This window comes from Microchirus variegatus, assembly GCF_963457635.1.
Source record: "Microchirus variegatus genome assembly, chromosome: 12".
NCBI classification, from domain to species: Eukaryota; Metazoa; Chordata; class Actinopteri; order Pleuronectiformes; family Soleidae; genus Microchirus; species Microchirus variegatus.
In genome coordinates this window covers 6,814,283-6,840,993 of record NC_139813.1, presented here as the reverse complement: position 1 = coordinate 6,840,993, position 26,711 = coordinate 6,814,283, and the positions used below count along the sequence as shown (strand labels likewise).

Below are 26,711 nucleotides of genomic sequence, written 5' to 3'. Positions count from 1 at the left end.
CAGTCAGTTCTCCTTGAGAATCATAACACTGTACTTGCCAACAAGGGTTTCTCCACCAAGTACTAAGTAATATTTAGATAGGGGGTCAAATACTTATTTCACTCAATGAATTGCAAAATAATTTCAATCTTTTGTATCATGTGATTTTCTGGATTTCCTTTTTGATATTCTGTCTCTCTGTTACGGTTTCTCGTAAGGAGAAACCAATGACTAAGGAATAGAGGACCCGGAATGCAGACAGAGCCACGAGAACAGTTTAAGGACTTTATTTAAAGCAAGTAGGTAAGTATTTACAACACTAGGTAAGTATGTGTATGTGTGTATGTGCGTCAGTCTGCAGCAGGATGGTGAAGGAAACGCCGTTCCTCTGTGGCCGTTTTAAAGTTCGTCGTGGCGTTCCCAAGGAACGGACTCACTCTGGTTGTAGACGTACAACGGTGTCGTTTGAGGAGTCGGGATGACGTCCACAGAGTGAAGGAGGAAACGGCGGTGTCTCACGGCTGTGGAGACGATCAGCGAGAAATCGCTGGAAGCTGCAGGATCAGCGGAGAACCACAGGAGAAGTATGACGAGGGGGCGACGAGGAGGGAGGCAGGCAGAAGGCGGAAGTCGGAGACGAACCCAGGAGAGGCTTCTGTGTCTTTGCCGCCGGCAGGAGACGTGGCGACCTGGAGAGGAAACCTGGTGAGTTCTCTGGAGTCCAAGAGTTTCACGAGGTAAGTAGATTACGAGCATTTACCATGGGTAGCGAAACTACTATCTGACGCTGGAGTCACCGCTGGTTCCCGCTTATGTACTGCTCCTGATTGGTCATCAGAAGCAGCTGGGTGGAGATGCGCAGGTGCGGTGATCAACAGCGTCATCGTGAGAAGTAGGTCAACCACGCCCCCTGCAGAGATAGAGCAAAGACACGGAGCAGCAGGGAAAAACACAGGAACTTGCAGAATGAATAGATAGAATGAGTGTGGATTATGACACTCTCCCTGTTAAAATAAACCTACCATTAAAATTATAAACTGTTCATTTCTTTGTTAGTGGATGATCTTACAAAATCAGTGAGGGATCAAATACTTATTTCCTCCACTCTATCGAGACAAAACCGTTCACTCTCATTTTTACCTCATTCCCATATTGAATGTTTTGGACTGTGGGAAGTCAGAGAACCAGGAGAAAACCCATGCACACATGGGGAGAATATGCAAGCTCTCTGCATGAAGGCCCTTACACTGACCACTAAACCAACTGTGTGGCATAATTTTTATATAATAACTAATTCAATGTGGACATCAAATACAAGTAAATTCACAAGTAGATTGGACACATAGGTAGAATTGTGTTGACACTTATTGGTTTACTTTAAACACACCTTTCGTGAACTGAATATTCTAATGAGCTTGAACACTATTTCTAATCCTGACGTGCTCACCAGCAGACAGATTAGGGTCACCTTTCACTACAGATGTACAAACCTAGATTAAGTGCTTGATGTGACTTATCTTCAGACTTAATACTTCTTACATGTTGATTTGTCTTAATGTTAGGCATGTTGTTTTAGTATTACTAATCATTTAAGCATGGATTCTTCAGATGTTGTTGCAGACCAGCTTCTTTTTAATGAATCAACAAATGTGCCTGACATAACTGAAGTGACTATTTCATATCTATTATGTATTTTTGGTGGCTCTTTGTCAGTTCTCATAATGTGTGGGAACCTACTTGTAATAATCTCCATTGTTTACTTCAAACAACTCCACACTCCTACAAACTTCCTGATGCTCTCTCTGGCTGTGGCTGACCTGCTAGTCGGAGTTTTAATTGTGCCTTTCAGCATCATAATTGTTGTGAGCTCATATTGGCGTCTTCATAACATACTCTGTAAGGTTCGTGGAAATTTGGATGTGATACTGTGCAATTCTTCCATTTGGAACTTGTGCTTCATTTCTGTTGACAGATATTATGCAGTGTGTCAGCCTCTGAGATACAGAACTAGAATAACTGTCCGTGTTGTTGGGATCATGATTGTGGTCTCCTGGACTATAGCCACTCTAAATGCAGTTATTTTCGCATTTAAGGCCCCGGACAAAGGACCAAAAGTCAAGAAGTGCGTTTTTTTTCAACGTAAATCAAAGAGTACAATGCTTGTGGCATTTTTTTTTGCATTTGGAATCCCTGCTTTCATAATGTCTTCAATCTACCTAAAGATTTTGATGGTGGCAAAGAAACAGGCACGCAGCATCCAGAGCATGGCAAAATCTGCTGCAACTGCCAGCAAAATGGAGAGAAAGGCGACTAAAACTCTGTCTATTGTGATGGGGATTTTTATCCTGAGTTGGCTGCCTTTCTTTCTCTGCATGAGCTTCTATCCTTTGAGCAATTATACAATACCACTTAATGCAATTCAGTCATTTAAGTGGCTTGGATGGTCAAATTCAATGTTAAACCCGTTTGTTTATGCTTTCTTTTACAGCTGGTTTCGATCAGCTTTTAGGATGATCATTACAGGGAAAATATTTAAAGATGATTTTTCTAATTCTAAACTATTTTGATTAATTATTCAATTCAGTAATCAGGTTTGGCACTAAAGATGAATACATTATGTCTTAGATCTTTGAATTGATCTCATTTTATTAGACACACATTTTTGTCTCTATGTCTTTTTTATTAACACAGTGTATAGAAAACATCTTGACAAGTACATGACATGTTACATGATGTCTCTGTCTTCACAATGTGAAATGTTAATTCCCCTATAAACCTAATATGTACCTGTTTGACTGTGTATGCTGTATTGCCATTCTGCACACATGACTATGACTCATATGACTAAGTGCAATTGGTCAGTTCCCAGAGGAAAAGAACATTTGAAAAGAGATCTTTAAAAAGTTTTGTTTACTTCTCCTACACAACTATGAAACCTATGTGACAACAAACCAAGACTAAGGCTTGTTTCTCCTGTATTTTACCCTTTTCTCCTGACCAATAAGATGCACTAAATCTCAATTTAGTCTCCTTTTAAGTTTAAGAAGAGATCAAGCTCTAATATGATTCCCAGTGTTTGTCAACTTTTGTGTCTTTTTGTCATCCTAGACTCAGAGCTCTCTCAATGAACCCAATCCACTCTTATCCCAGCTTCAGTTCATGTATCTCATACTATATCAGACAGAGCAAATAAAGAGCTCTCCACAAGCACTCGTTGAATTTTAAGACTTCAATTTAAGACTTCAATAAATGTTTTGGTTGGTTTTAAGCTGATATCTTGTTGACTTTATTGTTATCCACACTAAAATTTATAATGTATTATTTTACGCAGAATTTATTGATTGAAAATTAATTGATTTACTTTTTTCAAGTGATCTTGCTAACAGACAGACGGACAAACTAACATATACCTCCTGGCGGAGGTCAATAAAAACAACAGTAATTTATTGCTAACTTTTTCAAACAATTGAACACTATTCAACGCAATATCAAAATAAACCACTGTTTAATTATTTTCCCACACTTATTTCACTTACAAATACCACTACCACTAACATTGCCTCCAATAGTGGACACATTCGTGAATACTGTATATCAGAACAGAAAAAAGAATGCTACACTTTTGACCTTTGTACTGTAGAATTTTGGTTTACACAGCTGATAAAAGCAAGTCCAATATTTCCATTTCAACCCAATCCAACTTTATTTGTAACGCACTTTAAAACAACCACAGTGAACCAAAGTGCTGTACTGAATGCAGTGTTGTGCATAGAACAGGAATGGGAACGTCTGGCGGAATCCCCTGTCAGAGAGAGTTTCAACTCCCACCTCCGGCAGAATTTCGACCACGTCCCAAGGGAGGCGGGAGACATTGAGTCTGAATGGGCCATGTTTCGCGCCTCCATTGTCTAGGCGGCTGACCGGACCTGTTGTCGCAAGGTGGTCGGTGCCTGTCGCGGCGGCAACCCCCAAACAATGTGGAAGAGGAACCTGGGGTTGCTCTTCTTGCGTGCCTCAGAGTTTTTTTATATAATATCAAAGCTGTTCCACCACAAGACATAGTGACTGTCATATTATGTGGAACGCCATGTTCTTTCCAACCTCTGCCAAATTAGATCTGAGTACCTGCACACTTCTAACCTTCTATCTTCTTATGGGGTGAGTTTTCATTAACGTTGTTAATCTATGTTACAATATTTTTCATTCGAAGTCACATACAGGGATTAAAAAATGTATTTTCATGCTAGACACTGTCTTTTAATAATCCACTGTGCATTTCAGAACGTTATGTGGCTACATTTTTATTAGCTCCAGGGCCGGCTGTTTGGGAGTTGAATACACTGCTTGGATCCAAATGCACGAGACCAGAGGCAGGACGAATGATTCAAGAGCTTTTAGTTCCTCTTGCAAAAAAACAAACAAAGCCACAAGAGCTCTTCGTCTTCAAAGTAGAAGAATAAAACAAAACTAGCACTGCGCTAATAATAAACAAAATGAATGAGACAGAGTTGGATACGATGTTTTCTTTAGATAGCATTGAAGAACATTAATTTTTCAATGCGACCTTCACTTCAATCCATCCACCTCCTGTCAGCCGCAGCCAACATCGGGTGGAGCGAGGCAGTGCTGAAGGACGCTTTCCATCAAGGGTCATCAAGGACAACATGGTGCCGCTGGAGGAGCCTTCGGACCTGGACTTGATCTCTCTGGCAACCCGCCTGGACTTCTGTTGACTTCTGCCCTCCGTTAGAGAAGAGGAGCCCAAGCAAATGGATCACACCCACATCTCCCCAGCGGAACGACGTCGTCATGAGTGAATGTGTTTCTCTTGTGGACAGCAGGGGCATCTAAGACCATCTTGTCCAGTAGGAAAACCACGCACCACCCCTGGATACCACACACATTTGAACACTCTTCTTCTCCCCAGCTTCCCTAATCGCACAATGACTCAAGTAATAATAATAATAATAATAATAATAAATTTTATTTGTAAAGCACTTTTCATGAAGTTATCTCAAAGTACTACAGAAACCAAAAAACAAAATAAACAAAAGACTAAGAGAAAAATCAGACACAATTAAAATCAGACACGATTAAAATCAGCAGAAGAAAGAATAGCTAAAGGAGGAGAAGAAAGTGCAGAAAGAGAATAAAAACATCTAGGAACGACCTAGGAAAGCCTGTTCGAATAGAAACGTTTTAAGCCCTTTTTTAAAGGCATCGACAGACTGGGGTTGTCGTAGGTGTTCAGGGAGGGAGTTCCAGATGTGGGGGGCAGTGGAGCAGAAGGCTCGGTCTCCCATGGTGCGGAGTCGTGTGCGGGGCTGATGGAGGAGGTTGGTACTTTGGGACCGGAGGTTACGGGTGGATGAGTGAGGGGTAAGGAGGTCTTTGAGGTATTGTGGGGCGTTGCTGTAGATGCAAAGGTGGGTGATGAGGGCGATTTTGTATTGGATTCTTGAGGTTATGGGAAGCCAGTGTAGGTTCTGAAGAATGGGGGTGATGTGGTCGTATTTGCGGGTTTTCATCAGAGTTCGGGCAGCACAGTTCTGAATGAATTGAAGTTTCTGAAGGTGTTTGTTGGGTATACCGATGAGCAGGCTGTTACAGTAATCAAGCCTGGAGGAGATCAGGGCGTGGACGAGTTTTTCAGCATCAGAGAAGGTGAGGAATGGGCGGAGTTTAGAAATGTTCTTGATATGGAAAAAGCAGGTTTTGTACAGATGTTTGATGTGTTTTACAAAGGTAAGTTGTGGGTCCAGCTTCACACCGAGGTTGGTAACTGAGGTAGAGAGGGGGATGTCTTGACCAGAGAAGGAGATGGTGGTTATGGGTGATGACTGGACCTGATGAGGGGTACCAATTTGTATGGCTTCGGTTTTGGAACTGTTCAGCTGGAGGAAGTTGTGACTCATCCACGCCCTGATCTCCTCCAGGCAGTTGGAGAGGGCTAGAGTAGGTGATGATGAGTGGACCGGGGTTGAACGTAGGTTGGGGTCAGTTCGGAGGTACAACTGAGTGTCATCGGCGTAGCAGTGAAAAGAGATGCCGTGCCGGCTGATGACACGACCCAGTGGCAGCATGTACAGGATAAAGAGGAGGGGTCCTAGGACAGATCCTTGGGGGACACCGCATGTAACAGGGGCTGTTTGGGACCTGGCAGAGCCCAGGCTGATGTACTCTGTCCTGTCGGCGAGGTATGAGGTGAACCAGTCCAGTGTGGAATGATGGAGACCAATGTCGGTGTGGAGGCGGCTTAGGAGGATATGGTGGTCGACAGTGTCAAAAGCCGCTGAAAGGTCGAGAAGGATGAGCAGGGAGGGGGATCCAGAATCGGCAGAGATGAGAAGGTCATTGGTGACTCTCAACAATACTGTCTCTGTACTATGGGCAGTGCGGAAACCAGATTGGAATATTTCAAACAGTGAGTGAAGTTGTAGATGTTCCTGTAGCTGTGCGGCAACAGCTTTTTCAAGCACTTTAGACAGGAATGAAAGATGGGAAATGGGCCGGTAGTTTGAGAAACATTCTGGGTCGAGGTTGGGTTTCTTCAGGAGAGGCTTGATAACGGCAGTCTTGAGTGAGGGCGGGACATGGCCGGAGTTTAACGAGTGGTTTATTATTTGTGTGATAAGAGGGCTTATGACAGACAGGTTAGATTTGATGAGTGTTGTAGGGATGGGGTCCAGGGGGGAGGTGGAAGGCTTCATCTTTTTGATGAAACCCTCAACTTCGGTCTGTGTGACTGTAGCAAAGGTGCTGAAAAGTGCAGGTTGAGGGCAGGCAGATGGCAGAAATGGAGCTGGGGAGCCTGAGAGCTGGGACCGGATGGAATTTATCTTGTCTTTGAAAAATGCAAGAAACCTGTTGCAGTGTTTTACTGTGGGTTCTGTATGGGTTTGGTTTTTGGGATTAAGGAGATAGTTTATGGTGGAAAACAGCTGTTTTGAATTTCCTGGACTGTTATTGATGATGTTGGAGTAATAGATGGACCGGGCTTCTTTAAGGGCCGCTGCATAGGCCTTCTGGTGATTTTTGTAGGCCAGCTTGTGTACCACCAGGCCAGATGATTTGACACGCCTCTCAATGGCACGGCCAGCAGCCTTCATCTTGCGCAGTTCTTTCGTGAACCAGGGGGCAGTGCGGGAGAAAGACACAGTTCTTGTTTTGAGAGGGGCATGTATATCCAGGAGGCAGCGAAGAGAATGGTTGTAGTGATCGACCGATTTGTTGACTGATGGAAGGTTGACTGAGGCCAGCAGTTGGAGGTCAGAGTGCAAGATGGCAGGGTTGATGTTTTTTATGTTGCGAAAATGAATATCGCGTTTAGGCTGGGGGAGGAGAGATGGGCAGGAAATGTCCATGGAAATGATGCTGTGATCAGAGACGCCCAGGTCATATACTGACAGATCTTTGATGGAAGGAGAGTCTGTGATGACCAGATCTAAAGTGCGCCCTCTGGTGTGTGTAGGTGCATCAACGTGCTGTGTGAGGTTGAGACAGTCCAGTACATGAAGGAAATCAGCTGCCAGGGGGGAGGAGGGATTATCAATGTGAATGTTCATATCACCAAGTATGATGTTATTGGAGGATAGAGAGCAGAGCGAGGTGAGAAGGTCGTGAATCTCTGTGATGAAGGATGGGTGTGGTTTGGGCGGCCGGTAGATCAGTACAGCATTGATCTTGGAAGGGGGTTTTGATTTGAAGGCCAGATATTCAAACGAGGACACATCAGGTAGAGATAGAGGAGACAGCTTGAGTGTGTCGCGGTAAATTACTGCCAGGCCACCACCTCGGCCAGTGCAGCGAGCCCTCTGCAGGTAACTGTATCCAGGGGGACAGGCTTCATTTAATGATGAAAAAACCTCAGGTTGGTGCCAGGTCTCAGTGAGGCACATCAGGTCTATATCTTTATCAAGAATGTGATCATGAACCAGGCTTGATTTATTAGACAGGGACTGGACATTCAAAAGTTCAGTTTTAATGTGGGATTTATCAGTAGACCTCTGGATGGGACAGAGCAGGCTGGGATCCACACCTCTCTTTCCATCACGCACAACATGGCACAGTCTCGCGATGTTTCCGCCGGCGATATTCCTTACCGCGGTGGCGGCACTCTGATGACGTATCCGCGATGCGACAGGAAGAGCGGCGAGCCAGGTGGATGAGATGGAGCCGGTGTCGGGAGGCTGGGTGTAAATAAACTTTCTCCGCGAGCTTCGAGCTGTAAGCTGTGCCAGGGTGGCGGGTCCATTTACCTTAGTAATGAGCGGCGCTGGCTCCGGGAAGATAGGACGGATCCATCGGCTGCATACGAACCGGACAGGGGGAGAAGATCCTAGGCGCAGCTCAGCCGAGGAAAAGACTCTCAGGTGAGCTTTGAGACGGGCGATCACACCGGCACGTTTCCCACGTCTTCTAGAGCGCTTTCTCTGGGGGAGAGGGCATGACAGCCGGCATCGGTGTTTGGAGCCGCAGGGTCCGTTGGAGCGGGACTTTTGGTCACGATCCCTCCGGGGAGAGACAGTAGGCAGTTGGCGCAGGTGATCGGGAATGTCCGCCAGCACCGGTGTTTCCTGATCGAAAAGTGGGCGATCAGATGGCAACAGGGACTCTGACCAAGCCCTGAGGTCGAGGAGGGTTTGGCGGTCGTATGCCAGTAGAGCAGAAACATATCCGAAGGCAAAAAGCGGTAGGAGCAGGAAAACAGACATAACAGCGAAGGAGCGAGGCGGACGGCTTGCCAACACGGGCGCCATCTTCACCTACGAAGTAACATTTAATGTGCAAAAACACCAGGTTAGATTGGGAGTGTTTGTAGACTCGGGAGCAGATGGGAATTTGATAGATGAAGCTTTGGTGAAGCAGCTAAATGTAAAGACTTGTGCGCTTCCTGCTCCTTTCACTGCCCGGGTCCTCAATGGGGTAGAACTTTTTCACATTTTGTATCAAATAGAGCCCGTGAGCATGAATATTGACGGCCATAATGAACTGGTCTGAACATTTCATGTTGTGAATTATCTTGCTCAACCTATTGTGTTAGGTTTCCCTTGGCTCAACCAGCATCATCCCTCCATTGACTGGTGTATGAGTGTGATTGGATCCTGGGGCGAGGGATGTCCTGCACGCAAAATGTAGCTTGGCATCTATACACAAGCTACCCCTCGCCAACCAGGAACAAAATCAGACAATCATCTCACCCGACCTGGTCAATGTACCTACCTGCTATCACCACTTGAGGGACGTGTTCAATAAGACTCGGGCCTCCTCTCTCCCCCAACACTGTGATTATGACTGTCCAATTGATCTGCTCCCAGGGGCACCTATTCCTAACGGATGCGTGTAGTCCTTGTCACAGACTGAGACTAGGACTATGGAAGAATATATTGATCTGTTGCGAGCGGGGATTTTCTTTGTGGCGAAAAAAGACGGCTCCGTCCACCCCTGTATTGACTGTAGTCCCCTTAATGACATAATAATCGCTTCCCCCTGCCTTCGATGGCTTCCCCTTCTGATCAGCTACAGGAAGCTAAATATTTCACAAACTAGACCTCAGAAATGCCTATCACTTGGTTCATATACGAGAGGGAAGACCGTTTTCACCACTCTATCAGGTAATTTTGAGTACCTGGTTATTCCTTTCGGGTGAGCTAATGCTTCGGCTGTCTTTCAAGGAATGGTTAATGATGTATTACGGGATTTCCTGAACTGGTTTGTGTTTGTGTATCTTAACGACATTTAGATTTTTTCCACGGATTTAGAAACTCACATCCAACATGTCAGCCAGGTCCTCAAATGTTTACACATGCATCAACTGTTCGTTAAGGCAGATAAATTTTAATTTCACGTGACCACTGTAACCTTCCTTGGTTTTTTTATTTCCCCAGGGAAAATAGAAATGGACCCCAAAAACGGAAAAGCTGTTAGAGATTGACCCATCCCTAACTCCCGCAAGTGGGTGCAACAATTTCTCGGGCTTGCCAACTTCTACAGGAAGTTTATCAGAAACTGTAGTTCTTTGTTGTCTCCCTTACACGCTCTAACCTCAGCTAATTACTGGCCTGGCTCCCGTTCACATTTTGGACCGATCACAAAAACTTAGAGTATATGACCTGGACTCCAGACAGGCGTTAAGGCTGAACTCCAGACAGGTCCGTTGGTCATTGTTCTTCAATCGTTTTAACTTTACCTTGTCTTACAGACCCGGATCCAAGAACGGGAAGCCGGAAGCCCGCTCCCATTTGTATGAGCCAGTGCCGATGGCCAAAGACCCTGAACCTATCCTTCCACCTATCCATGTGGTCGGAGTGGTCAGCTGGTCGATAGAAGACTAGGTCAAGCAGGAGACTAGTGTGAGCCCAGCACCTAGCAAATGTCCAATTGGTTGTTTGTGCACTCCTCCCTAAGGTTGCAGGTCATTCACTGGGTTCACACTTAGGTGCTGACCCGGGGGCCACCCGGGCGCCCGCAGAACATCTTTTGTGGTCCGCCAGAAGTTCCGGTGGCCCTTGCTTGACCAAGACGTCAAGAATTACGTGGCTGCCTGAACTATCTGCGCCCATAACAAAACCTCCTCCAGGCCGCAACAAGGCTTGCGCCAACCACTGCCAGTTCCTAGTCGGCCCTGGTCCGACATCTCCCTAGATTTTGTCACAAGTCTCCCTTCTTCAAAGGGGAATACTGTACTATCAAAGATACATTTTCCAAAATGGTTCATTTCATAGCCCTGCCCAAATTGACTTCAGCCAAAGAAACACCCAAGATTTTGTTGACCAAAGTAGTAAGACTCCATGTTATACCTAGAGATATTGTTTTGGATTCTCCTCAAAGGTTTGGAAGGAGTTTTGTTCTCTTTGAGGAGCAACGGTCAGTCTCACGTCGGGTATGGGCCTCTGTCCGCAAGGTCCTAGTCCCCAATGCCACCAGGATGAAAGTGGCGGTGCGGGGCATCAGGGTACAGACTGGGGCAGCAGGTTTGGTCTGTGTTGTTTTGGTGAGGGGTTTTCGCTGTCTGTGCTCACTGTTTCTGTCTCCACTGCGTCTCTGTTGATTCGTTATCACTTGCAACTGGTGTTCATTACCACTGGCCCTTTAAATTGTTCCCCTTGTCTGTTGTCTGTGCGTTGTTCATGTTTCCCCAGAGAAGTAAAATCAATATGTATTTTCTCCATATGAGTCTCCACTGCATCAAGGACGGACTGCAAAAATTTAAATGCATGTGCAATCGAGTGTGAACGACATTAAATTACAGAATAATCAGCATAAAATTGGTATGAGGCATTTGACAGGTTTGCAAACAGATCGTTAATGTAGACTGTAAACAAAATGGGTCCTAGGTCTGAGCCTTGAGAGACACGTTTTGTGATTTCAAGAAAGGTGGAACGAACTCCAGCCATCTGAACACATTGCGTCCTATTTGCCAAATAATCTCTAAACCAAGGGGCAGCTTGTGTGGAGACGCCATTATTCTTTAAAAAAAACAACCTTTTTGAGTCCAATGCCTCAAAACACTCTAAAACGTTTAGGGCCTCAGTGCTGACTGAACCCTGACTGAAGAGTTTAGACTGTTATTGGTTTCCACAAATTGCTTCAATTGATTGCAAACCAATTTTTCAAATACTTTTGCCAGAATACATCATTTTGAGATAGGCCTATAATTGTTCATGTTTGAGGGTTCACCTCCTTTTAGCAGTGGGAGGGCGAACGAAGATTGGAGTCCAGTTTTTTTAGCGCACTACAGACCTCAGAAATAGACACATGTTCAACATTAAAAGAACAATCAACAGTGGCACACCTTATAACAGCAGGTAAATTTTTTTAAAGCAGTGTTTTTTTTTTAATCACGATACATATTTATCACAATTTAAACATTTAGATGGCCACATGAAATTCTGTGATTTGAAAAAAGCACAAGAGAGTTTGAGGTAATGCCCCAACTCTACTCTTTTTTTTTCCTTTCCATCAGGGATAGTACCTGCTCTGGTGAAGTTTCAAGCGAGCTGAGCCGATATAACAGTCAACAGACTGCTGGCCACTGATTGGTCAGGGAGTGTCATCCCTGTAAGAGTCATGAGATTGACACAAGAATCAAACCAAACAAAATGCTGGTTCAATGTGGATAAAAAGCAGAAACGCTACCGAATGTTTGCAGATTTCCCGAAACTCAAGGACACTGTGGTCTCCATCCAAGAAGCACGCTGAGTCGATCTGAATGACCTGAGGGACAACAAATGTATGTTCATCAGTTATTCTCAATTGAAAGCAAATAGGTCAAAAATATTGTCTTTAAGGAGTAATTTAAATGCAAAATGTCTTGATATGCTAATGTAGTTGAAAAGTATGTGGAATCTTGGGGTACTGCTTGAGATTTGAAACACTCATAATGCTCTGTATGATAATGTTACCTCTATATTTATTTGTCTTGCCAGGCACGATATATTAAGTTATTAGTGATCATTAAAGCATGGCATCATCCGATGTTTTTGCTGAACATCTTATTTTGAATGAATCTGCAAATGTGCCTTACATTACTGCAGTGGAGCTTTCATATTTATTTTGTATTTTTGGTGGCTCTTTGTCAGTTCTCATTATGTTTGGAAACCTACTTGTAATTATCTCAATTGTTTACTTCAAACAGCTCCACACTCCTACAAACTTCCTGATGCTCTCTCTGGCTGTGGCTGACCTGCTAGTTGGACTTTTAATTGTGCCTTTCAGCATCATAATTATTATAAGCTCATATTGGCGTCTTAATGATTTACTATGTAGGATACGGAGCAGCTTAGATATGTTACTGTGCAATACCTCCATTTGGAACGTGTGCTTCATTTCTGTTGACAGATATTATGCAGTATGTCAGCCTCTGAGATACAGAACTAAAATAAATGTCCGTGTCGTTTGGATCATGATCATGGTGTCATGGACATTTGCCACTCTAAATGGAATTATTTTCACAGTACAGGCCCCAGATAAAGGACAAAAAACCAACAGGTGTACTTTATTTCAAAAAAAACAACAGAATACAGTAGTTGTGGGAATTTTTATTACGTACGGCATCCCGACTATTTTGATGTTTGCACTCTACCTTAAGATTTTGATGGTGGCACAGAAACAGGCACGCAACATCCAGAGCATAGCAAAATCTGATACAGCTGTCAGTAAAATGGAGAAAAAGGCGACTAAAACTCTGTCTATTGTGGTAGGGATTTTTGTCACGAGTTGGATGCCTTTCTTTCTTTGTATGAGCTTCTATCCTTTGAGCAATTCTACAATACAGGTTCATGTAATGCTGTCATTAAAGTGGCTTGGATGGTCAAATTCAATGTTCAATCCATTTATTTATGCTTTCTTTTACAGCTGGTTTCGATCAGCTTTTAGGATGATCATTACAGGGAAAATATTTAAAGATGATTTTTCTCATTCTAAACTCTTTTGATTCATTATATGATTCACTGACTGATTTGAGTGATCAGGTCTAGCACAAAGGAAGAATATATTATGTCTCATATCTCTGTATTCATACAAATGTCACCTGTGCTATGCAGTAACTGTCTGGTTTTGCAACACAATGTAAGTGCCTAATAGTGAGGCTTTGTCTCTGTCATGAATTATGTGATGGGTCAGTCCCTTTATAAACCCATTATGTATCTCTTTTAATGTGTTTGCTGTTATTGTCATTCTTTTTGTCACCGTCTATGCTATTTGTGAATATTATAATACTGTCAATCATTTAAAAAAAAAAAAAAAAAAAAATACATCTCACAATTTTCTGTAATGGCGATTAAAATAAAAACATATAAATGAACCTGAAGCGTATAACAGATGTTTATTTATATAAAATCATGGAATGAATGTAGAGTCAACACAAAAAGTATATTTAAATTCAAATACTGTTTTAATGGCTCTCTTTAAACTTCAAACACAATTTCTCTCATGTGTACAAATTTGGCACAAAAAGTACAAGTTTTACACAAAAAAAGACATCTTTCTTATATTCTTGAAAAGAAATAATAACAAAGACCAGGCCCATGTTAAAGTGCAGGTTGAATATCAAAACCACCAAGTCCAATAAAATTAGGCATCAGCTGAAATAGCTGATATTTCTTATATGAACTCGTAACATAAATGGTAACAACAAAAGTACAATATGCTCCATCTTTGTGCCAGTTCGATTTCAAAAAGGTGCACATATTATGCACAGTGCAATTATAAAAACCTCAGAACATTTTTCACTCCATAGAGACAATTTGGCTTAGTTACTCTCTACATTCAGCCAGTAACTTAGGCAGACCAGTTTGTTTGGATCATCAGGGAACAAAGGAACTCGTTTCTTTTGAATGAGTGAGAAGTGTTAAGAGGGCCATGCAAGGTGTTCAAATGGAAGTAGCTTCGCCACTGCAACCATTTTATGGGCACTATCATTAACTGCATTTTTTAAACGCGTTAAATTATTTAAATTAATCGACAAAATGAACGTGATAATGCTGACAGCATTACTGAATATATATGAACTCTTTTTTAGTTTTCAGTTTTTAATGGATTTATGAAATAATCATGATATTATGGTGATAAAATGTTGAGTAAGACTCTCTTTGGCAGGTTATACAGGATATTATCCCTCTTAGCGCACATGCTTGCCCTCATGAGCACTTTCAAATGCTTATTGTTATTTTATGCATTGCCAAATGAATCTTCAGTGATAACAGCACAGCATATATCCACAAAAGACACTGTGTTTTCTTCACTGAATAAGAGTAACAGTTTATTTAATCAAATGGCACAATATGGATTGAGTAACTTGAGTCAATGGAGGGCAAATAGCACAATGTAAATCCAGTAATTTGACTATTAATAAATTGCGTGTGTGTTTGTGTAAGTGAGTGTGTGTGGGTGAGCATGGGTGGGAAGTTAACAAAGAGGAAGAAAGGAATATGTGCGTTTAGTAACTGGGGCAACATCACTCCTTTCAGCAAGGGCAGCCAATTAAGCAGTAGTATTTTGTTTTGTCAGTACTTCAGACATACATAGGTTTGAAGTGCAGGGGACACTGGGAGAAAGAAGAACTCCCTTTGTTTGAATTCTGGCCTCTCACATTAATTAGACTTTTGTTTTTACATGTAGGCCGTGGGATCAACACTTTTGACCCTCTCCCAAAGAGCGGGCAGGAGGGGGGTATCGACTTTGCTATGGAAAATGCTGTCTCTTCTTAAAACCATTGTTCTTGATTTTGCTAGCTTGAAGCTCATTCTTGCCCATTTGATGAGCCTCCCCAGTCATTGACATACCTATTGTAATGGTAAAATTCAATTTCTCTGTCTCACAGCTACACTGATACCCACCCAGTACAGAATACCAGGTCCTTTGTGTATAGTCTATTGTGTCTAGCCTGCACCTTCCTGCCACAACAGCAGGGAGCCAGCTCCCTGATGCCTACAGTAGACAAAGGGGTGTGAAAGCATCGTCTGAAGGTAGAGTATTTGTCTATTGGAGGAATGCGAAGGGGGAGCTGCTCAGTGTTCACTTTGCTCTGGGTCTTTCTCCAGCAAGGATCACTCCTGTGAAGATTGACATTTTCCTTGCAATAAAATATTGTCGGTTGGCAGAAGTTCTCTATTTCATTCTTCACCAGCAGCAGAGACATTTCCACAACACTATCTACTTCCTGGTACAGATAAAGCTGTGAATGTGAGGTCATCCATGTAGGCTCTTACAAGGGGCTGTTTTATGCCAGAATTGGTTAATAGGCCTCTGCACTCAACTTAAGCAGGTTTCGACATACAATAACAATATATTTTACCTGCTTGGTAAGAGCTCAGTGGAATGTTTAAACAAACACAGCACTAGTTGAGCTAAAAGAGCGCTTGCTAGGTGGGGGACACAGAGCTTTTTTGGGCCAGCATTAAATGTATTAAGCTCTGTGACCTCTGAACTTCTGTGACCAGAGCAGCCTTCGAGACAATCTCCCATACCACCCTCCTTTACAGATTAGCATCTATTGGCATCTCCGACACAGCCCTGGACTGGTTTAAATCTTATCTCTCTGGCCGCACTCAGTTTCATCCAGTTGAAAACCTTCACATCCCAACGATCTTCCCTCTCTCCTCCCCCTTGGTTCAATTCAACATCCACTTCCACCGTTATGCGGATGACACCCAGCTCTACCTTTCTTCCAAACCCACCTCCACCTTCCCGCCCTCCTCCCCCTGTAACTGTTTACAAGAAATCAAAACCTGGTTCTCTTCCAATTTCCTGAAACTCAACAGTGACAAAACCGAGGTTCTCCTCATAGGTTCCAAATCCACTCTCACCAACACTCCAAGTGTCACCATCCCCATCGATAACTCCTCTGTTTGCCCCTCCCTAGAGGTCAAGATTCTGGGTGTCGTCCTTGACAGTAACCACATCAATAATACTATTCGGTCAGCCTATTACCATCTACGCAACATCAACCGTTTCCTCCCATCCCTTACTCCCAACTCCACTGTATTGAAATGGTTTCAATTGTGCATTTCAGCCGTTTAGTACCGCTGAAAGGAAACGGCCAAAACAAGGAATTTTGGTGAAGAACCGTAACGCAAACAAAGGAAGAGTGTGTATGCTGCCGCTGTGTAGCTGGCTACTACTACTTATCTCAATCAGCTACTGTCTTTGCCCAGAAATAAGGTTTAACCAATCCCTAAACGACAGGATTTTATTCTGGAAGCAGAAAACTGAATCTTTTTGGTCACAGACAAATGGTTTTATACTCAATCTGTATACGAAACAGCCAACACAGCAGCCAAACTAAAGCTGTCAAGTCATCCAAACCACAGGATAATTGGCGCACAGCAAAGACAATATTGTTACTGTTACTACTTGCCGTGACACACACCTGTGATCCCTCACACTCCCAGCAATTACACCACGCCAAGACACACACCAGCTGCCGAGTTGTTCTCTCGCGTTTGTCTATACAGGCTCCCGTAGAAACATGGCGTCGAATGCAGTAGCGACCCGCGACCATGTTATTTTACATGACTTTTTGAAACACTACGAAAATGAAACAAAGAATATTATACAGCGACTAGACAATGCAGGAGCACATAATATGTATACAAAAGTCGATTTTGGGTCATATTAACCCATAAATACTACACAGTGTCCCTTTAACATAATAAGCATCACTGCAAAAGGAGATGAGATTCATACAGTCAAATATGGACTATCTCTGTCTGAGTGAAACTTGGCTTCATAATAATATTCCTACAAACATGATAGAAATCCCTGGTTACGTGTGCTACAGAAAGGATAGATCATTTGACTACCCTTAAATGTAATGAAAATATGTAATGAAATACAACTAAACACCTCTCTTGAGTGTCTTGCTCTGAATGTAGTTTTATTGTCTCAAACTAATTTCAGTATTGTGATTTTGTACAACCCCCCATCACACAATGTTTCTTTTTACAAAGATGTGCAAGATGTAATGAAAAAGCTTAATCATAAATTGGAAACAATCATGCTTAAATACAACTTTAAACACATAGTGAACTCACCCACAAGAATAACAAGAAATAGTAAAACGTTAATTGATCTAATTTTCTCTAATTCATTCACAGAGGAATACACGCCTACCCTGGTTAAACAGTGAGATCTTCCTACTAATGAAAAAAAGAGATCTCGCCCTTAAAACAGCTCTGTCAAGTGGACTGTCCACTGATCTTCTTACTTACAAAGGACTTCGAAATAAAGTGACAATGGCTCTAAGAAAGGCAAAAGCTTCCTGTTTCTCTCAGTTAATTGAGGAGGCCAAAGGCAGTTCTGCATCCCTTTGGAAGCATTTAAACAAATTAACAAATAAAGAACCGAAGCATAATAAAATAAGAGAGCTAAGGATCAGTGGACAACCCACAACAGATAGTATGCAACTGAGTTCAATCGTTTTTTTTATTCAGTCAGTTTTGATTCTCTATCACCAAATAATATTAAAAGGGAAGATTTACCCAATTCATTTTACATCAGAGTGGTCAACGATACTAAAATCAGCAAAATATTAGACAAATTAAACCAGCTCAAAATCCAAAGATGTGTCTAACTTGGATACAGCTTTTATTAAGCAGCATAGTTCCTCTATCATAAAACCATTAACTCATTTAATAAATCTTTCAATAACGTCAGGTAGGTTTCCAGACCAATGGAAAGCAGCTGTTGTTTCTCCCATTTTTAAATCAGGGGACACAGACCAGCTATGTAATTATCGGCCAATTTCTATACTCCCTGCATTGTCTAAAATGATTGAAAAAGTTGTGACGGAACAACTAGTTGACTATTTTGAGTCTAACCAACTTTTATATCCTGAGCAGTTTGGGTTTAGACATAGACGCTCCACAGAAACAGCAATTTGCTTTTTTGTTGAAAATCTTAAGCGTATTATGGATGGGGGTAACATCGTGGGTGCAGTATTTCTCGACCTAAAGAAGGCTTTTGACGCTGTCAACCATGACATCCTGCTATCAAAGCTGTCGACATGTCATTTTTCCGAACAAGCCCTTAGTTGGTTTGCTTCCTACTTACATGCAAGAAAACAATGTGTGACGATCGACCAAAATAAGTTGGTTCTTCGATATAACATAATAATATCGGCATTCCCCAAGGCTCAATCTTGGGGCAGTTTCTCTTTAGTCTTTATATTAACGATCTGCCTGAAAGCTGTCCAGGGGCTGGTTGTCAGCTTTATGCAGACGACACAGTCATATACGTGCCAGCTAATGGCATCTAATGAGGCAGCTGAGACTTTATCCTCATTTCTGAGCAAGGTATGTCACTGGTTTAATGATAATAGGCTCACTCTAAATAAGAAAAAGACAGTTTCCATGTGTTTCTCCATCAACAACACACCACAATTAGAAGATTTTTGCATAAAGCTGCATGGAGAGGAAATTGAGATGGTAAAGGATTTTAAATATTTGGGTGTAGTTCTGGATTCCAGACTCAAGTTTGACACAGTTTGATGTGAAAAAGATATCAAAAACAATAATAAAAAAAACAATGTTAATTGCTTCGAACTAATTAGACATTACATACCGATCAAAGCAGCACGTGATTTTTTCTCATATGTCTTATTGTGTTACAGTGTGGAGTCAGGCCTCCCCAACTGCAATTAAGTTAATTACATCCTTATATAATCAAACCTTAAAAATAATGGCTAAGAAACCAATGAAGTGGCATCACTGTCACATACTGAAGCAATATAAATTGCTTAGTTTTGACAACTTCCTAAAATTTTTGACCATCAAACTGGTATTTAAGCTCCTGATGTGTTGTGCAGTCTTTTTAGCAGACAAAATAGTGATAGGATCACAAGGGGTATGGCAAGTGGCAACTGTAAAATCTCACGCCGCAAGACCTCCTTTGGGCAATAAGCCTTTTCTATAAAGGGTTCCTAGACGTGGAATTCACTACTGTCCGAAATAAAACTAACCGGAAACATTAAGATTTTTAATACAAATGTTAGAGTTTGGCTGTAACAAAATGATTTTAATGGGTCATGACGCTCATTGTGTTGTAATGTAATTTAGAAAAAAAGCTAGACTTTTATCCTGTTTATTTATTTATTTTTAATAAATTATTTCATAAAAATATAACTGTGTGATAAATGTTATATACATTTATGGAGCTAAGCAAGCAATCAACCCTGCAAATGTACCCTTAGTTGTTCTGAATGTTGTTCAGACAAAGTGAGTACAAATACAGAAATTCTGCTACCACCAAAGCCCAACATTGCTTCACATTACAGCATTTCTCTAAAAACTTACATAAACATTTTTTTCCCCAAAAACTCTTTGATTTCTGCATCAAAGGCCTCCTACAACAACATCTCAAAGGTCAAATAATTTTTTTTAGGTTGTTCTTAATTTGGGTCTTACAGGGTTAATACACACCTTTCGTAAATTGAATATGCTAATGAGATTTGACAATATATCTAATCCTGACCTGCTCACCAACAGAGGGATTAGAGACACCTTTCACTGCAGATGCACAAACCAGGATTAAGAGAGTGAGGTGAATCATACAGAGACCGTATACTGCTTATATGTTGACTTGTCTTAATGTTAGGCATGTTATTTAAGTATTACTGATCATTTAAGCATGGATTCCTCACATGTGGTTAGAGACCAGCTTCTTCTTAATGAATCGGCAAATGTGCCTGACATAACTGCAGTGACTATTTCATATCTATTATGTATTTTTGGTGGCTCTTTGTCAGTTCTCATAATGTTTGGAAACCTTCTTGTAATAATCTCCATTGTTTACTTCAAACAGCTCCACACTCCTACAAACTTCCTGATGCTCTCTCTGGCTGTGGCTGACATGCTAGTTGGAGTTTTAGTTGTGCCTTTTAGCATCATAATTGTTGTAAGCTCATATTTCCGTCTTAGTTACATACTTTGTAGAATACGGAGCAGCTTTGATATGATACTGTGCAATTCTTCCATTTGGAACTTGTGCTGCATTTCTGTTGACAGATATTATGCAGTGTGTCAGCCTCTGAGATACAGGACTAAAATAAATGGCCGTGTGGTTGGGATCATGATTTTTGTGTCCTGGACTATTGCCACTCTAAATACAGTTATTCAAACGCTGCAGGCCTTGAGCAAAGCACCAAACAGCAGGAAGTGTGTTTTATTTCAACGTAAAACACAGAGTACAATGGTTGTGGGAGTTTTATTTGCATTTGGCATCCCAGCAGTCATAATGTCTACAATCTACCTAAAGATTTTGATGGTGGCACGGAAACAGGCACGAAGCATCCAGAGCATGGCAAAATCTGGTGAAACTGTCAGTAAAATGGAGAAAAAGGCAACTAAAACTCTGTCTATTGTGATGGGGATTTTTCTGATGAGTTGGACGCCTTTCTTTGTGTGCATCACCTTTCATCGTTTAAGCAATTACCCAATACCAGTTCATGTAATTCAGTCATTAAAGTGGCTTGGATGGTCAAATTCAATGTTAAATCCGTTTGTTTATGCTTTCTTTTACAGCTGGTTTCGATCAGCTTTTAAGATGATCATTACTGGAAAAATATTTAAAGATGATTTTTCTAATTCTAAACTCTTTTAACTCATTATTTGATTCACTGACATGTGCATAATCAGGTCTGGACCAAAGGATGAATATATTATCTCTTAAATCTTTGTATTCAGGTCATATTTTTGTCTGTGCTATACAATAACTGTCTGTGGAACACAATGTATAGAAAAGTTCTTGACAAGTACATTTCATGTAACATGATGACTGTCTTCTGTTATAATCTGTCGATGCCTCTGTAATAATACTTATTTATTTAACTGTGTATGCTGCTATTGTCATTTCACACACACACACACACACACACACACACACACACGCACACACACAATTTCAAACTTCATACAGGAAGACATTTTTAAATGTTGTTGCTTTCAATGTAATTAGTTGTCATGACTGTTTTTCAGGAACGTACTAACTTAAGCAATGCTTCAAAATGAATTTAAAATGAATTACTGAACATAAAATAAATAGGATTATTATTATTATTATCATTGTTGTTGCTGTTGTTATTACAGTTATTTAAAACAGTACCTTGGACATTTTGTTTCTCATGCAATTAGGAAATTATCATGATATTATTTATGTTGATAAAGATTTTAGGTGATATTTTATATTTTACGATCAATGTTTTCTTATCTAAAGTGAAAGCATTTTATTGCACATTTAACTGCCCTCATTACCAGTTTCAAATAAGTAAACTAAGTTAGTAATTAATGTTTTATACATTTTAATGTCATTATTGTGTCAGCAGTATACTTTACTGCTATCATTGCCACATATGGAAGTCTTCAGTCATCACAACATTATCTGGCATAATCACGCTGATCCGTGTCTCTGAACCACTATTTGGACTAAAAATATCAATGGAAAAAAACACATTTAACATTATTATCAAGACATTAAAATTAGGGCTGTCAAAAGATTAAAATTTTGAATCAGGTTAATCACAGGGTAGCTTTGGATTAATCACAATTACTTACCATTCGTAAATATGCCAGAAAAATTCAAATTTTCTCTCTATATTTTTGTAGGAACGTAGAGATAAATAAAGTATGTGAAAATATAAATGTAAAGAACAATAAAATACTGTAAATAACTTTTAAAAAAAAAACCTATACAAACTTAGTAAAAAATAAACTAATAATAAATTACATTGTAAAGGACCCACATAAGAACCCTGGCATTTAAAGACGTTTTCACTTTTTATTCTTGTCATTGTGTATTGTATGTTTTGGGTAACATCTACTGCACGTCTGTCCGTCCAGGGACAGATTGATTGATTGATTGATTGATTGATTGATTGATTGATTATAAGACAGTATAAATAAATAGAAAAAATAAAATACTGTAAATAATAATAAAAAGTAAAATTATACATTGCACTGTAAATAACTCACATTATAAACAAGATATACAGTATAGAAGTTAAATTGTTTTCTTACTAAACCCACAGCAGGAAATTCCTCATCAGCACCTTTGAAGCACTGCTTCTACTAGTTAGCGTTAGCGTCTGCTAGCATTCTGGCGCTAATGTTAGCTGCTGTCTGTGTCCCCGTTAGTAAGACAATGACTGTTAATGTTATGATTATATCATTATCTGTGCCAGTAGCGACACTTACAACTGTGTCTTTCTTTCTTTTTTCTTCATCCTCTTTTTTTCTTCCTCTTCTAACTACCTGATTGATAACTCCTCTTCATTTTTTTTCCTTCAGCTTCATTTACAACTTGCAGAACGATAACTCCACACAGGTTAACGTGAGGTGACGTGGGGCCCCTTTAGGGAGGTTTCCTACTGAGATGTCATTGCAAATCAACCATTGTTTAAGGGGGGGGGGGGGTTGACACTGGGAGGCTTATTGAGATCAACTCATGGATGGATATAGAACAGATGGTTTGTAAAGACATTAATATATCTGATTTACCGGGTGTGTACAGCGGGTGTGTCCGGGTGGCATGGCCCCACTTGGCCGGGGGTCGCGCTTTCCCTGGGCTGGGGGTCTGCCTGCATTGGAGGGGGGGGGGGGGGGGGGGTGCCTGTGGGCTTCTGTCCTTGGGGGTGAGTGGGGGCCTTTCCTGGTGCCCTGTGGCGCTCGGTATGCAGTGCTGCTTGCCGAGAGAGAGTGTGTGTGTCTGAGTGTGTGTGTGTGTGTGTGTGTGTGTTTGTGGGGTGGGTTTACATGAGTGCGTATGTGGGGCCTTGTGTTGGGGCCATTGTGGGCTCAGACGTAGTAGACACTTGAACCTCTGGACTATATCTGTGCTTTGGTGACGCATCTCTGCAGGCATTTGCCCTGATGTCCAGAGAACTGGGGCACCTGATGTCCACATTTGTCCAGGCTCGCCACCAGGTGTGTCTTCGACAAAATGTCGGAGAATTATGTGCATTTAAGCATAATGGGCAGAAAACTGTCTCCGCTACTAGCGGGGATCCCGACTTACCTGTGCCGGGCCTCTGCTCTACCTCCTCGGCTTTTGTCGCGGCGGCCGGCTGGTGAAGCTGGAAGTCTGGCTGGCACAATTGTCGTCCATTTCCCAGACAGGACATGGACTAATTCATCCCTTCGCCGTGCCTTGGCGTTTCCTGGACCCCATCGATGCCTGCCTTGTACCTGTTATCGGCTCATTTGAGGGACTCCGGCCCTGCCCTCCGCGACTTTCCCAGCACAGCGTGAACCTCCAGCTCCTGAAGTCGCTGCCACCGTCTCCGTGATCAGCCGAACCGAAGCCCCGGCTCCTGCCAGGATTGGCCTGCTGAACGCCAGATCACTGGTGAACAAAACGTTCATCCTGAGGGATTTCTTCACCTCCCGTGGCCTGGATTTCCTCTTTGTGACAGAGACGTGGATCGGTGCCGGTGAGTGCAGCCCTCTGATCGAACTTCTACCGGCTTGTTGTTCCCCGTGGTCATTGGGTCTTGGAGGAGGAACGCGGACTGTTTATAGTAGTGGGTGAATTCCAATTCCTTGCTTAACCCTCAATCTCAAAAATGCACGCTCCCGCTAGTGCAATTGCTGTCCCGATTCTCAGAGAAATTAAGTTGAGGGGCAAGTTTAAGGGCTGTATCACCCTCAATATTGAGACTTTCCGAGACCACCCTTGGGAGCAAGGGCTACCCAGAATGCCCATTGCGTGTTTTGCCATAACAAAGATGGCGCCGAAAGCAGTGAAACGAGGTAAGCTACGAATTAAGTATTTTCTTTGTTAATAGAGATATAACAATTATGAAAACCATTGTATTATCTTAGTTTAGGCCCATTATGGATAAATTACGTCACTGTTGCGTAACATTTATTTTTATTTTACGATCTTTTGTCTTTTGTCTTTCGGTGCGGACAAACGATTGTTTGCTATTGTTTACTTTTCGATAAGCCGTGGTGTTATAATTATATTTATAAATATATCTGTAGTCCTTTACCTTCACACAGTGCTTTCCACAATATGTGTGCCTTTGACATCTTGATGATTAATCTACAATGTAGAAAGTAATGGAAAGTTAGAAAGAAACACTACAGAGGGTGTGTCCAGAACTTGACTGACACTGTTGGTACAGGTGTGGTTACTCAGCATGAACAGTATTTCTATTCTAAAATTCTGCTCACCATCAGAGATTAGGGACACCTTTCACGACATATGCACAAACCAGGATTATACCGTGTGATACATAATTCTCTTTATACTGCTGTGTATGATTCTTTGTTTATTTGTTTTGATGTTAGCAGGTAATCATCAACATATCAATGATAATTTCAGCATGGATTCTTCAGGTGTTGCAGACCAACTTCTTTTTAATGAATCAACAAATGTCCCTGACATAACTGCAGTAACGATTTCATATTTATTTTGTATTTTTGGTGGCTCTTTGTCAGTTCTCATAATGTATGGAAACCTACTTGTAATCATCTCTATTGTTTACTTCAAACAGCTCCACACTCCTACAAACTACTTGATGCTCTCTCTGGCTGTGGCTGACCTGCTAGTTGGACTTTTAGTTTTGCCTTTCAGTGTCATCCTCTTTGTCAGCTCATACTGGCATTTGCATGAATTACTTTGTAGGGTACGGAACAGCTTAGATATGTTGCTGTGCAATTCTTCCATATGGAATGTGTGCTTCATTTCTGTTGACAGATATTATGCAGTGTGTCAGCCTCTGAGATACAGAATTAAAATAAATGTCCGTGTTGTTGGGATCATGATCATGGTGTCCTGGACTATTGCCACTTTAAATGGAATTATTTTCACATTCCAGGCCCCGGATAAAGGACAAAAAAGCAAGAGGTGTGTTTTATTTCAAAATAAAACCCAAGGTACAGTAGTTGTGGGAGCTTTAATTGCATTTTTTTTCCCAGCTATTGTGATGCTTGCGCTCTACCTAAAGATTTTGATGGTGGCACGGAGACAGGCACGCAGCATCCTGAGCATGGCAAACTCTGCTGCAACTGCCAGTAAAATGGAGAAAAAAGCGACTAAAACTCTGGCTATTGTGGTGGGGAGTTTTCTTCTCAGTTGGACGCCTTTCATTCTGTGTATAAGCTTTAATCCTGTGAGCAATTATACAATACCTTTGCATGTCATGCAATTATTCAAGTGGCTTGGATGGTCAAATTCAATGTTAAATCCCTGTATCTATGCTTTCTTTTACAGCCAGTTTAGATCGGCTTTTAGGATGATCATAACTGGGAAAATATTCCAAGATGTTTCTAATTCTAAGCTCTCTTGATCCATAACATACTCTATCCATCTTCTTGACCCATAAAACATTGTACTGGTCAATGCCTGTATGAACATCATGTGCATCTTATTTAATTGTTATTTCCATTCTACTTAGTCATTTATACAAGCATACTAATTTCAGCTTTTGTAGTGTAGTACCTATGTCGTACTTCACAGGTGAACATCTAAAGTTGCCTGATTATTCACATTAAATGACATGATTTAATGATTCCACATAATCAAACAGTCAACAGCATGTATTCTGATGTATTGAGGTGTGTGTGTGTGTGTGTCTGCATCCTGAGTGAAACCTTGATAACTATTTAGTTAAATTCAATCACTCATATGGAAGCTTGCTGTGAGATTAAATATATTTATCACTTGCAGAAAAAGGTCTCTCTTTCTCTATCTCTCTCTGACACAACCCACAAAGCTACCATAAAACACAAGCAAGTCTTCAAGTGACTCATACAGTAAAATAAAACATGTAGTAGTACATGTAGTAGTAGTGTACGTATATACTTTAGATTATATTCAAGGTTCCCTTGTATAATATCTAATGAAAAGTACAGTAATGAACATTCAGTGAGCAGTTAATAATATATGAAACTAGCAGCAATAAATACATTTTAATTCTGCACATTAGTGTTTTATGCATACTCAGAGAAAATATATTGATTTCTTATGATCACAAACCCCATTTCCAGATGTTAAGATAGCAACATCAATAACCAGATTGAAGTAGGTTGTCAATTAAAAGGATGAATAAGTCCTAATAACACAAAAAGAACAGGAAGAACAGCGGGAAGTGGATGCTATTCAAAATAAATACAGGAAACCAAACTAAAATACAAAACGAGAATGTTACCCCTAAGCCTAAAGTATCTAGACAATTACATTTTACTGTGACGGTCAAACTAAAAGTCACACACAAAATAATGGTGTATCATGAC

The 26,711-nt window shown here is 41.2% G+C and overlaps 4 protein-coding genes across 4 annotated transcripts; all 4 read left to right on the top strand.

The window, feature by feature from the left end:
* Positions 1–1,700: 1,700 nt before the first annotated feature.
* LOC310934682 (trace amine-associated receptor 4-like) lies at positions 1,701–2,546 on the top strand (the record flags this gene model as incomplete). The annotated part of the gene is made up of 1 exon (XM_083898477.1): positions 1,701–2,546. The coding sequence occupies one exon, from the start codon at positions 1,701–1,703 to the stop codon at positions 2,544–2,546; it is 846 nt and encodes a 281-aa protein (XP_083754603.1).
* Positions 2,547–12,442: 9,896 nt separating this feature from the next.
* Positions 12,443–13,414, top strand: LOC310934681 (trace amine-associated receptor 4-like; the record flags this gene model as incomplete). The annotated part of the gene is made up of 3 exons (XM_083898476.1): positions 12,443–12,934; positions 13,070–13,177; positions 13,280–13,414. The coding sequence occupies 3 exons, from the start codon at positions 12,443–12,445 to the stop codon at positions 13,412–13,414; spliced, it is 735 nt and encodes a 244-aa protein (XP_083754602.1).
* A 6,818-nt stretch (positions 13,415–20,232) lies between these two features.
* On the top strand, positions 20,233–21,078 carry LOC310934679 (trace amine-associated receptor 1-like; the record flags this gene model as incomplete). Its single annotated transcript, XM_083898474.1, has 1 exon — positions 20,233–21,078. The coding sequence occupies one exon, from the start codon at positions 20,233–20,235 to the stop codon at positions 21,076–21,078; it is 846 nt and encodes a 281-aa protein (XP_083754600.1).
* Positions 21,079–23,442: 2,364 nt separating this feature from the next.
* On the top strand, positions 23,443–25,765 carry LOC310934678 (trace amine-associated receptor 1-like; the record flags this gene model as incomplete). The annotated part of the gene is made up of 3 exons (XM_083898473.1): positions 23,443–23,539; positions 23,711–23,902; positions 24,915–25,765. The coding sequence occupies 3 exons, from the start codon at positions 23,443–23,445 to the stop codon at positions 25,763–25,765; spliced, it is 1,140 nt and encodes a 379-aa protein (XP_083754599.1).
* Positions 25,766–26,711: the final 946 nt, after the last annotated feature.